The sequence below is a fragment of the Danio rerio genome, chromosome 14, assembly GCF_052040795.2.
Source record: "Danio rerio strain M-AB ecotype USA chromosome 14, GRCz13ab, whole genome shotgun sequence".
In the NCBI taxonomy this organism is placed as follows: Eukaryota; Metazoa; Chordata; class Actinopteri; order Cypriniformes; family Danionidae; genus Danio; species Danio rerio.
In genome coordinates this window covers 38,954,644-38,969,006 of record NC_141034.1, presented here as the reverse complement: position 1 = coordinate 38,969,006, position 14,363 = coordinate 38,954,644, and the positions used below count along the sequence as shown (strand labels likewise).

The following is a 14,363-nucleotide window of genomic DNA, read 5'->3' as shown; positions in this document are numbered from 1 at the left end:
TAATTTTCTTTTCCTGGCGCGCAATTTACCTCTAAACGGCTAATTATCGTCATAATAAGGAGCTTTTGTTGGCGGGCAGGTTTCTAAATTAAGCCAATTTGTCCTCTGTGTCTATTTGCACCGTGTCTACATAAGAGGGCGCTATACATCCACACAGCCCACGGTAAATGCCGTAATCTGCTAAAACCCACCCTACCCTTCAACTTTCCCCCAGCGTGACCTCACACCTCAAACCCGCTGCAAGAGACAAGACGAAACCGAAGCGCACTGCTGTTATAATCAGCGAATCTCGCAGTGTGGCGGAGCTGCGAGAAAACACGCTGCTGCTCCAGTCCGCTGCGTGACGTCACCCCGGCGCGCGCTTCCATAGATGCGAGCGCGCGAGTACAGTGACAGCGCCTCGTCCACTGTACGAAACTGTCTCAGGCTTGCTTTACCCGAGAAAACGGCAGAAGATCGCGGAATGTGACTTGGCAACATTCCGCTTTATTTGAGGCCGGTCGTCCGCCATGCACTCACAGGCTGCTTTACTTTAAGCCCACCGTTCCCATTATCAGCCAAGTGATCGCTGCCCTCCTGTGATCCGGGAATCACATTGGGAGCGTTAACATTTGTCTTAATTATTCCGCGAGTTTGTATCCCACTCTGACGGCTCGACTCTGACTTCAAGCTGAGGCTCAGTAACTGGATTTATTCGGTGGAACAATAGTCGACCGCTGCTGTCTGGATATTAAATTGTAGCTACTCTTGGATTATTGTCTCAGCATCATGAGCACGAGTGGTGAGTAAATTCTTGCCATTGTTTCTTTTCGGTAATCACAAAGATGAATGAAATGCTAATGCAAATGTTTGAAGCAATAGAATTCGTATGATAAAATAAACTTTATAATGACCTTGTGAAATAAGACCAATTGGTCTCATTCTGCTGTCATATATTGAAGCGTTTGACCTCTTGCTCCTGACCTGTCCAAAAAACGTTGTTTCTGCTGAATAATTGAGGTAAAGTTGGTTTCATATTCACACATTCGCACTTTCTCCTTAATAATATTATTTCACAGATTCTTTGTAAATTGTAAATATTTACATTAATATTAGCCAATCACTAAAGCACAGCATTGTTCACAGTGAAGTAAATAGTGCTAATGTTGTGATTTCAGACTGAATGTTTAAAGTACCATGGTAAACAATATACAGTAGGGAGCATATCTCAAGTTGTTCCTGAACAAACGTGTGAACATAAAACCAACTTTACCTCAGTCACTCAATAGGGCATTTTAATGATTTTTATTCAGCTTTATTTCTATAGAGCTTTTTACCATGTAGATTATGACAAAGAAACTGAACACAGACAAAGAACACAGAATGAAAAAGCTATAACAATTGTTGTATAATAAAAATAATAAAGTAATTATAATATAATAAAATAAGGTGCATAAATATTATAATTTAATAAAATAATAGATGGAGCGTCACGGTGGCGCAGTGGGTAGCACGATGACGGAAAGAAGATTGCTGGTTCGAGCCTTGGCTGGGCCAGTTGGCATTTCTGTGTGGAGTTTGCATGTTTTTCCCGTGTTCGTGTGGGTTTTCTCTGTGTGCTCCGGTTCCCCACAAGTGTAAAGACATGTGGTGTATAGGTGAATTGCTTAAGCTAAATTGGCCATAATGAATGTGTGTGAATGCAGGAGTGTTTCCCAGTGTTGGGTTGCAAGTTAGCGGTTCATTCTGCTGTGGCGACCCCTGATTATTAAAGGGAGTAAGCCGAAAAGAAAATGAATGAATAAATAAATGATAGATATAAATATGATTTTATTTTTGATTCATGCCATTATTATCATCACAAAGTTAAACGATTCTCATTTGCCCTGAATTTAAGTGTTTTTTTTTTAAGTTTTTGACTTGTGTTGAATCTGACAGAAGCTGTATGTCAAAAAACTGCTTGACAACTTGGCTTTATCAGCAGATGCCCTTTCAGCCGCAACCCAGCACTGGGAAACACCCATACACACTCATTCACACACTCATAAACTACGGAAAATTTAGCTTACTCAATTCACCTATCCCACATGTTTTTGGACTGTGGGGGAAACCCACGTGAACGTGGAGAACATGCAAACTCCACACAGAAATGTCATCTGACCCAGCTGAGGCTTGAATCAGCGACCTTCTTGCTCTTAGTTGACCACGCAACCCACTGCACCACCGTGTCGCCTATGCCATTTATGCAAACTAAATGTCTCATGATACAACTTAGAAGAGCATATTCTGTTTACCGGTGTGTCCAGTTTAATGTCAGTCAGATACGCTTGGTTGCATTCGTTCAGCTCTTATCGAATCATATCAGTGAGATCATTATTACTGATTTCATGCTGTGGAAATCTGTCAGATGAGGAGATGTTTACCAACAGAGAATGAAAGATCATGAAGGAGCTGTTCCACTTTGAGCCTTGTGCTTCAGTCAGCTGATGCTGCAAGGGCATGACTGCTGCATCTTATAATGATCCCTTTATGGAAAAAATTTTGAAACTTAAGAACATAGCCATTGGGCTGTTTTTCTGTATGTCATGCGTACTTGGCAAATGCCTTGCTGTTCTGTGATTTAGAAATGGTTTGCATTCTTGCAGCAAGCTGCTAAATTGCATTCTCAGCTGATGAGCGGATGGACAAGCTTTGCCCACATGTCCCACTCTCTAAACTAATCCCTCTACTATTTTTCCTCTTAGTTCAGGACACACGGCTCTCGGCACCAGCTCACTCTGATAAAACAATGTCACATCAGCCAATTGAGCTTGCTTTATTCACTCTTTCAAAGCATTTTGCTTGTCAGCTGGGGATGGGGCTGCCACCAGCACGCTACCGTATGGAGAGCAAGTGTTTTCAGCTGCAGACAGATGGCAAGCGAATGAGTGCAGTGGCCGGGTTGTGTCTCATGGCAAAGGCAAAAAAAAAAAAAAAGACTGGAGAGCTACCAGCAAATGAACCGGCATGCATGATCCACAAGAGACCTGGAGTGTTTTGTTGAACATGCACTTGAAGATCATGACATACAGTAATCACACTTTTTTACTCTAGAAATCTGCAAGGCAGGATTGCCCATCTGACACCAAGTCTCAAACTTACCTAACAACCCGACACATGGCATTTGAATGCACAATAGCGTGTTGTACACTACATTGGGCATGTTAGCCTTGAGCGAGTGAAAATACAGAGCAATTACACAGAGGTCACTTGGTCTCTCTTCATTTGCTGCTCCCTAGATTTCTTATGGTCAACTGCCATTATCAACTGCACTCTATTTTCTGCACCACTGAGGGAACAGGCAAACAAGCAAGTAGTGGAACGCTCTCTCAGTCTTTTTTTTCAGTCCTTGCGCTTTGTGTCTGTCTTTTTTTTTCCTCGATTGATCCTCCTGCCTTCAGCAGAGTGAATTTCAAAGGTTTCAGTGCCTTAACGATACTAGTAAATACTACAGTAGATATAGGAATAGAAGAATGGGGTGCATATAAACCTACTATAGGTGCTGAAACATCAGCCAATGAATGTGTGACTGTCTAGATAGAATGAGGTTCCTGAAGTTGTCCTACCCTGCTCTTCCTGTGTCAGCATTTATGACTCAGCATCCCTTACATCAATCACATGCACACATACACAGAAGTGCCTCCGTCACCACTGACCTGTCATGCTAGGCATTTGAGAGCAATGAGGTGGAACCCAGTTTGGCTGCAGTGTTCAGATCTTGTCAACACTAATTTCCACACAACTGTTATCTGTAACAGTGGCACACTTATTTTTGCCTTTATTTGTCTTTAAAATAACTGCACTTTTTATGTGATCTTAATTGAGTTTGTGGCTATAAAATGATCGTGAGTCAATATCAGAAACAAACAAAACAATTTAATTAACTGTCATGATCTTGGCATATAGAGTTAGTTTATTGTTTGTTATGTATGCGCAAAAGAACATTTTGGATTAATTGACTGTCACTTTGACAAAGACTATTATCAATCTCCAAATATTGCTTTAGAAATTATATGCAGGAGTGATTTGAAAAAGTGGGACGCAGTGTAACATTTGTCTCATGAATATTAATTGACAAAATTAAATGACAAAGGTTCTTAATCGGTATCTACTTCTCCAAAACAAATACATTTAAAATAATTTCCTCAACCTCTTGTCATTTCAAACTTGTTCATATAAACACATGAAATCAGAGTTATTAAACCCCGTTTGAATTATTTAATCTTTTTTTTAATGTTTCCCAAATTATGTTTAACGGAGCAAGAACATTTTCACAGTATTTTTGATAATATTTTTTCTTCTAGAGAAAGTCTTATTTGTTGTATTTCGGCTTGAATAAAATCAGTTTTTAATTTTTTTAAATCCATTTTTAGGTCATTAAAGGCCCCTTTAAGCTATATATTTTTTAACCTAGTTAAGCCTTTAAATGTCACTTTAGGCTTTGTAGAAGTGTATTGAAAAATATCTAGTTAAATAATATTTACTGTCCAGTGTCCACATGACAAAGATAAAATAAACCAGTTATTAGAAATGAGTTATTAAAACTAGTATGTTTAGAAATGTGTTGAAAAAATCTCCTCTCCGTTAAACAGAAATTGGAAAAAAAATAAACAGGGGGGAGGGATAATAATTCAGGGAGGTTAACAATTCTGACTTCAAGCTTTCAATGTATTTACGTAAAAAGTGACTATTCAAATAAAATGATGACACTTCATAAAATTATTAAAGAGAGGGAGTGGAAATAATAAATGTATTTGAATGTTAGTTCAATGAATCATCCCAATCAATCTAAAATGATTTTGTAAAAAATGCTGGGTTTCACATAATCGATTTGAGTTGGGACAACATGAAGAAATTAAATTAACTTATTATTTTTTTTACAAATTTAAGAGGGTTGAACATAAAACAGTTAAGTTGTCCATCTTGTGAAATTGAATTAACATCACAATGTATATCGCAGGATAAAAAATACTGCAATGTTAGATTTTTCCAATATCATGTAGTCCTAGTAGATATATTATATGAGAGATTTTCTTTGTTAATCAAACAAGTGCATCTAATTTGATTTATTGTTAGGGTTTTGTAAACCTTAATAGAGTTAAAACATGATTGCTTTTTTATTTCTTGTTTGTAGTTTTAGTTATTCCACTGCCAAAATCTTTCTGCATTTTTTCCCCCAAGATTTTGCGAAGAAATATCAAATAATGTCGGCATTTTCCCTGCCTATAAATAAATATTTGTGTCTATTCGTAAGTACCGTATACCTAGTAACAAGTTTAACCCAAAACTTTTGAGGAGACAAGATCACTTATATCACTTATATTAAATATGGTGAAACAATTACATTTCAGGTTTTTAAGTCACAACAAATTCATCGGCGAACATGAGCTGAAGCTCAACCATACTTGTTTGATGCACCAGAACACACCTGATTGGTCCATGTAGAAGCTTAAGAATGAACCTCATTAGTTCTTTTGTGCCAAGCAAGCATTGTAGAGCTTCTATAAAAAAATTCAAATCAAGTAAAATTAGTTATCTGTACCATCATATTTCGTCAGAAAGTTTGGTTGGATTTCTTTTCTGATCTTTTTATGAAGAATATAAGCATGAGCCCTTTTCTAGATGTACATTTCTTAGATTTCATTTTTTAAGCTCAAAATAATCCACCTAAAATGTTTTATGGGTTTGGAATGAAAAAAAAAAACTTTACTGAACTTTCATTTTGGGACGATCTAGACCTACTGTATAGCATCACTGGAACCTTTTCATTAAACAAAGCTTTGCTAAAAAAACTGGTTTACTGCCAGGTTGATAAAGGTATCTCTTTGGTCTTTTGATTATTCATTGCTTTTGTATGGTGGTCATAACAGTCATATTTTGTGTCTAGGGTGCTTTCACACCTGGAGAAATCAATTGTTTTGTTCTGAAACAGGCATTAAAATTGTTGCAGTGTTGCTTTTTGTAATTGGTGCGGTTCACAAAGTTTCTAAATATACCAAAAGAGCTAAAATGAAGTCACGTTCAAGGAAACTCTCCTCACGTTGGTCAGAGTTTTACGTTTTATTTTTCAGAGCACTGCTCAGCTCTCATGCATTCTTATTTTAATTTATGACAATGAGCAATTAGACAATATTAGCAAAAAGCTGCACTTAAATTTTGAATGGTGACACCCACAGACACCATCACCAAGTATAAATCAGAGGTAAGACTTTGTTTTTGACCTTATTCTTCAATGCGGAAGTGCATAATAATAAACGGCAGACAATGGTCAAACTACTCGCTCTATAAACAAGTGTTTATGATTATGCATAAGAAGTAGAACAATATAATAAGAAAATATCAGGTTGCAACATCAAGCAGCAGAACGAGCGGTTGTTAATGTCTAAAAATGAATGGAGGTTAACGAGGCCAGAAGTTTTGAGCCAAAATGATTCAAATGGTTGTGCCTGTATTATGCACTTATGGAAGGAAGTATGTCCTAAATTATGTCAAGGAAATGTAAAGTAAAATATAATAACATTCACTGAAAAGTTCTTTATGTATTGGGAACCCAAAATGGTATTTCTTTGTAAAACCTTTATACTGTACTTAAGAGTATAGTATGCATACAGTAATACTCAGGTAAATTCATCTTTATTTTTTATAGTGCTTTTACAATGTAGATTGTGTCAAGGTAGCTTATAGATAAAGTTCTAAAAAATTAAAAGTGCTTCGGTTCAGTTCAGTTCAGTACTGGAAATGTCACAGGTGAAAACCAAAACATTGAACTCTATTGATGCACAAACCCACTAGTACTATACGCAGTCTCACAGATGAAAGTTTACTGATAGTATTCAATCATTTGATTAAATTTTATTTTTTATATACTTGCATGAAACTTGTAGAATGAAGTAAAAGTAGATTCTTTACAAGTAGAATGAATATTTTCCAAAAACTAGGGATGACAAGCTTAAAATTTACCCCGGTTATAATGGAGCCTCCGCTGATCAAATATCATGCTTTATGCCTCTGCCTTGATGTTCTGTAGCATCTATTTGCATAATGCATACGCTCTACCTGGGAGTTGATTTGATCTGAGCTAGTGTGTCAGCAGACGTAAACCCACTATGGCACCGTAAACACACTCTCATCCCATCTGGAGTGCAGTCCGGCACAGCGTCAGCACACATTTGTCATTCCTGTTGGCCAGCGTTATGATGTAGCAGCACTGGGAAATAAAGAGAAAAAAACGGCATTGTGATCAGGGTTGAATTTCCTACAAATCCTTCCTAAAGATTTAACTCTCCATGCATTTCCACTGGCTTACATATATACAGGGCAATATCTTTGATGTAGGACTGCGTGGATATGAAAGCAGTAGAAAGACTTAGTGCTACTTCACTAGAATATCTGCAAGGCATATGTAATAGAAAGCAAGGAAAGAGTACTACTTGTAGCTTATAGATGTGCTAATTGTATTGTTGCGCCTTGCTATTATAGCAACAGAAAGAAATCTTGCTACTTAATTAGTCACTTATCTTTGACTAACAAATATTTGCATGCAAAGGAATAGTTCTAATCAGTGTTTCGGCACAATCTACATTATTACTCAGCGTTTTTATTTTTGAAATTGCTAAGGAGGGCAGAATCTGCGCTCCTCCATGTTAACTGTTTTCTCTGTAGTATCCAGATTATTTTCAGAGAGATTTTGCCAGACTCTTTTAGTGGGCCAAGCTCAAGAATGTTTGGTTTCTTGTGTCCTAGTACTGTCTTCCAGTCCAGTGAGCAATGCTAACATCCAACTGACTGATATTCAAAAGTAAATGTTTGCAGTCTGGTTTCTTAAAGGCCATTGTGTGTTAAATAATCTGATAAATCCTCTTGTGTAGAAGCCATCAGGTTTGATGATTCTCTGAGTGACACACATCAGATGACCCTGACCTAACACATTTTTCTGAACTTAGTTGAATTCCCAAATCATTAGTAACGCTGAGAGCAGATCGAAGGCCGGAGCGAGTCCTTGAGGCCCTCGGACCTCATTCTGTCTGACCTTGGGTTTGGCTTATTTGAGCGATCATTTGTCTGACAGGGTCAGTTGAGCTCCTGTCGGTTCAGCGGTGCTGGCTGGACTGTAGCAATAGTCATATATCAAATTTGGTCAGCTTCTCCAGAGGCCCACATACTACAAACAGGTTTTTGAACACTCAAAACCTCTCTCCCAACCCCCACTTTTCTCAAGCAGGTTCCAGCAGGAACGTCAAAAGATTTTGATGCTATTTTTAAGCCTATAAAAGAGAAATGATTGCTTGTCAAATATAGGCTAATTCAATTATGGTTCAGAATTAAATTACTAATCAATTCTCGTTTCATCACATTCATTCATTTTCTTTTTGGCTTAGTCCCTTTATTAATCTGAGGTCAGCACAGAAGAATGAACCGCCAACTTGTCCAGCATATGTTTTAAGCAGCGGATGCCCTTCCAGCTGCAACCCATGACCAGGAAACATCCATTCACACTTATTTACACACATACACTATAAACAATTTAGCCTACCTAACTCACCTATACCACATGTCTTTGGACTTGTGGGGGAAACCGGAGCACCCAAAGGAAACCCACAAGAACACAGGGAGAACATGCAAACTCCACACAGAAACGCCAATTGATTAAGCCGAGGGTCAAACCAGCGACCTTTTTGCTGTGTGGCGAACGTGCGCCACTATGCAGCCCCTCGTTACATCACAATACATTTCATTTTATTGTTAATTAATTATGTTATATCAATTATTTAATTGATAATATATTAATTATATTATTATTTAATTAATGAATTACTTAATTTTTTTTTTACTTTGGTATTAACAAAAAAAACTCCTTAAATTCAATTATACCACTATAATTATATTAGTTTCTTTTTTGTATCTACCTTCTTTTTTAAATTAATTTTCCCACCTTTTTTAAAATTTTCAGTATTTTATTATGTTTTATTTTATTATTTTTTTAATGAATGGCATAATGGCATCACGCAGTTTCTGTAGATTTGTGGGCTGCATGTCCATAATGTGAATCTCCCGTTCAAGCACATTCCAAAGGTGCTCTATTGGATTGAGATCTGGTGACTGTGGAGGTAATTTAAGTACAGTTCGCGCTTTATGACATGGTGCAATATCCTGCTGCAAGTAGCCATCAGAAGATGGGTACACTGTGGCCATAACGGGGTGGACATGGTCAGCAACAATACTCAGGTAGGCTGTGGCGTTGACACAATGCCCAATTGGTACTAATGGACCCAAAGTGTGCCGAGAATATATCCCCTACACCATTTCACCACCACCACCATGCATTCATGTTGTTGATGCCAAATTATAAGCCGACTATCCGATTGTCGCAGCAGAAATCGAGGCTCATCAGACCAGTCAACATTTTTCCAATCTTCCATTGTCCAATTTTGATGAGCCTGTGCATTGTAGCCTCAGTGTCCTGTTCTTAGCTGACCTGAGTGACACCCAGTGTGGTCGTCTGCTACTGTAGCCCATCTGCCTCTAGGTTGGACATGTTGTGCATTCAAAGATGCTCTTCTGCATACCTCGTTTGTAATGAGTGGTTATTTGAGTTATTGTTGCCTTTCCATCAGCTCGAACCAGTGTGGCCGTTCTCCTCTTACCTCTGGCATCAACAATACATTTGTGCCCACAGAACTGCCGCTCCCTGGATCTTTTCTCTTTTTCGGACCATTTTCTTTAATCCCTAGAGAAGGTTGTGCGTGAAAATCCCAGCAGAGGAGCAGTTTCTGAAATACTTAGACCAGCCTGTCTGGCTCCAACAACCATGCCACGTTCAAAGCCCCTTAAATCACCTTTCTTCCCCATTCTGATGCTCTACAGCAGATCATCTTGACCATGTCTACATGCCTAAATGCATTAAGTTGCTGCCATGTGATTGGCTGGTAGAAATTTGCAATAACGAACAGTTAGACAGGTGTACCTAATAAAGTGGCTGGTAAGTGTATGTTGTACAGTACTTGTATGACAATACTTTTCCTCACAGAAAAGTGCAAATGCAGATCTGAGATGTCCTCATATAGCCAGAAGACAGACACCATGTTAGTCAAAATATTAAACTAAATGCAGTTAAATATAAACAATTCTATATTATTGTAGATAACATGCTGAATCAGACAAAGCCATATATCACATTAGCATCCCAAAGCTTAATTTGTATGTATCAACATCCACACATTTATATGTTTGTTATTTGAAGTAAACCAATCCACATTTCTCTAGTGCAGAATTATTCTTATCACAAGTAAGTGTTCTGCCTAATAAGGATACGGGAGTGTTACTTAGCCATTAATTCCAGCACTGGATTTAAAGGTCTTCACCCAGTGCTCATTACTATGAAGGATAAGTGGACTCTGTCTGGCCAAGGTCTTGTTTACACCTCTCTTCTGCCTGGCTATGGAGGAATAGAGATCAGCCTTGTCACCTCCACTCTTCCACAATCCTGTGTGACTGTAATCCTCCGCTGCGAGCAGAAATAGCTGCGGCCCCTTAGGTCCTGTGGTTATCACCTTACACCTTTAGACGGATGTTACTGGCCATTTGCTATATATTGCAACATTAGTGTTTTAAAGCTAATGCTGTAGTCCTCTGAATCTACCTTGTTCATCTTTATAAGTGAGCTAAATCTTTTCTCTGCACAAACCAAGAGGAATATGTGGCTACATATGTTTAAGCCATTGAAATGATTAGAAAACTCAGAGTAACCTATTTTGGGATTTGGAGATCTTGTTGTTTGTATTTGAACTGTGAAAAGCGTGAAGTCGATATTAATAATAGACAGGCCTTTTTAAAACTTGAATTCATTTGTAGATTTTAGCATTCATTATAGCAGTACTTTTCACTAAAGCAAGAATGAAAGGGACTGGAAAGGGAATAAAAGGGAATCCTGTTTCTGTCATGGGATAAAGAAAAGAAAAAATGTGCCTTTTTATCTTTGGTTTTTATTTTATTTTCTCACCATTTTAAGTTTATATCTGACATTCTGTTTGTTGGATGTAATTGTAAGTTTATGACTTAAACTGGTGACAAAGGTGAGAAATTTTTTTCTGAGGAAAAAGTCAGAATTGCAAGATGTTAACTCAGAATTGGCAACTATGGCAACTATATTTTGATTGAACGTTTATAGTCTGAGGAATAATCATAGTTTCATGGTTATCACATTTATCATGCATTCATTGATTTCAAAACAAACACCAGTAGTTTAGTAAATCACATGAAAGCTCCTTATATTTTTAAGTTTTAATGCTGCTCAGTAACCAATTAATATAGCACAAAATGATAATAATAATAAAAAACTAACAATAGTTAATTTCTCTTTGGACTTAAAATTAAGTGAAAAACGTTTTTTGCCATTTAAACTCATTCTGCATTTGTTTTACGCAGCGGATGTCCTACCGGCTGCAACCCATCATTCATTCATTCATTTTCTTGTCAGCTTAGTCCCTTTATTAATCCGGGGTCGCCACAGCGGAATGAACCGCCAACTTATCCAGCACGTTTTTACGCAGCAAAGGCCTTTCCAGCCGCAACCCATCTCTGGGAAACATCCACACACACATACACAAACACACACACTCATACACTACGAACAATTTAGCCTACCCAATTCACCTGTACCGCATGTCTGGACTGTAGGGGAAACCTGGGCAACCGGAGGAAACCCATGCGAATGCAGGGAGAACATTCAAACTCCACACAGAAACGCCAACTGAGCCGAGTTTCGAACCAGTGACCCAGCGACCTTTTACTGTGAGGAGACAGCACTACCTACAGCGTCACTGCTTCGCCACCCATCATAGGGAAACTTTAATATGTTATTAAATAAATGTTGTTTATTTATTTATCTCTTTCCTTCAGCTTATTTCCTGCTTTGAGGCGTTGCTAAATGAACTGCAAATTTCTTTTTTTTGTTTGTTAGTTTATTCATTCATTCTATAACAGAAGTATGACTCCATAGGTATTTAATGTAGAAGCCATTAAAAACTTCAATTCAGCATATCCTCCCCTGATCTCTGTGCATGTGGTAAGGCAGGGATTACACAACCTGTTTACACCCCCCTGCAGGCGTCACTCACAGGTGGGCTTCCAGCACAGTGACAGTCACCCATAAGTGACAGATGAATGATGCCTGAAAGACATATTGTCTTTTAACGGCATGTAGTTTATTCTCTTTTGAGCTGTCACCTCTGTTTATTTGTCTTTTATTGTATGTGAAAGCTTATGGGGAGCTCACAGTCTTTGAGGTACAAAGAAACAGCAAAGCTGTAGGGGAAACACATTACCATAAATGCTCCTGGTTTTGTGATATTGCAAAACATCTCATATTTGCTCATGTGTGGCTGTTATCTGCTTTTAACAGCGTCACGATTATACTGCGCTCTACTCTGACAAAAGAACGTAGGCCACACACACACACACACACACACAGACTTCACAACAGCACTGGAAGTCGGCCAGAAATCGGCTCGCTCTGCCAAAGAAATAAGTGCTTACAATATTACCAGTGTGAGATTGAGCCACTGGAGGAGGAATAACAGCATTAATGGATCATTGTTCTTCAGCTGCGGATGAGGAAAAGTCAATGAAACTCTCTATTCTGATAGACTGATGATATGCGGAGTGATCTTTGTGAATAAGAGATCGTCTGTTTGAGTGTAAATGCTCTTTTTAACCCTCTGGTGCTTTATTAGTTTATGCTATGTGGTTGTCACACAGATATTTGGTTTGCATTTTGTAATCTGTTGCAAACCTGAAAAAGAATGTATGTGTTTATACAGTACTGTGTATTTTAACCATATTTAGGGTTTCTTTGTTTTTCTTTAATGACTGGAACCTTTGTATCAGGGCTGTGCAATTAATCGAAATTGAATCGCAATCGCAATTTAAAACATTGAATATAGCTAATCGCAAGCGACTGCGATATGAAATATATGTTATTTAACTTCCCCCACCCAGAGCAAATGCGTGTCTGCTGTGTGTGAAGTCTTACGCCCCATTCACACAGGGCTTCAGCATCAACGCTTGACTGAAGGCGTGTCTGAAGTTGGGGTTGAAGCGATCATCATAGCAGCGTCAGCCAATGAAATTCAGTCAGCAATAGGCCACTGTCTAGGTGGTGTATTTGCATATAGCGATTTGACTGGCTGACGCTTCCTTCGGTGCTTGAAAAATTGAGCTAGTCCCAACTTCTGCAGAGAGCAAAGCTTCTGAATCGGTGACGACAGATCCACAATGCAGTTCGGCAATGCCTGACGTCACCCATTCAAAGTGAATGGGAAGCGTTGACTCTGAAGCCTACTGTGAATGGGGCGTTACTAGCCAATTGAGTGAGCACACTTTCGTTCTACCTAATTAGAATTGCACAAGTAAACTATGTGAAACATTCAAACAAGCGTGAGTGAGTGGGATGATGATATCTACCACTTCAGAAGCATTATTAGATGAATTAATATCAAAGAAAAACAGCATGTCGATAAAAAAGAGGATATCTTGGTTTCAAAGTCACAGACACCAAACAAAACCAGGTAATTTTTTAAGAACCTTCTCAGAATTGTTGCCACATCACGAGAAAATACAAAAACCAGCACCTAAAAAAGCATCACAGGTGGCTTTATGAGGAGTGTCTTGCTAAAAAGTCAGCTAAAAGTAGTGCCAATGACACTCAATCTAGTAGCAAGCAACAGCAAAGTATAATTTCAGTGTTGTTTGCTAATATAAATTGATATCTTTTCAGTTTCTTTTTTTTTTAAATTACAGCTCACTGCATTTTAGCTGTAAGAAGCTACAATACAGATTATTGAGCTGAAGCTTGACTACAAAGTTAAATCGCAAATCAAAATCGCAAAATCAGCTAAAATAAAATTGCAATTAGAAATTTCCCCAAATCGCACAGCCCTACTCTGTATGATGGTACTGGGATCATTAAAAATATATATTTTGTTTAAAAAAATGGTTGAAATCGCAACACTCACAAAAACCCACTAGATTGCAAAGATGTTTTCGCCAGATTACAAAAAAACAACAACAGCAAATTGCTTCATACAATTATGAGGAACAAACTGTCATACCTAAAAAAAAAAAGAAAAAAAAAAGAGAGCATTAATTTTTTTTTTACAACATTAAAGGGCATCTATGATGAAAATAAACTTTTGTAAGTTGCTTGGACAGAACTGTGTGTGTCCACAGTCATATTGGAATGAAATAAATCCAACAAGTCTCTTTTTTAAATTTTCCTGATGTTAAAATAGGACCCAAATCTCAGGGATTTTGAGGCACACTGCAACAGGAGTGCAGTTTTCCCCGCC

The 14,363-nt window shown here is 38.0% G+C and overlaps 1 protein-coding gene across 51 annotated transcripts in view; it reads left to right on the top strand.

The window, feature by feature from the left end:
• The first annotated feature begins 223 nt into the window (after positions 1-223).
• The window catches only part of ablim3 (actin binding LIM protein family, member 3), a 131,459-nt gene continuing 117,319 nt past the window's right edge, over positions 224-14,363 (top strand). For 50 of the 51 annotated variants that reach the window (XM_087280723.1, XM_087280718.1, XM_087280715.1 and 47 more), the window contains exon 1: positions 224-781. In XM_087280723.1, the coding sequence (XP_087136849.1) occupies positions 769-781 (13 nt within the window). In that variant the 5' untranslated portion in view covers positions 224-768. 51 annotated transcript variants of the gene reach the window in all.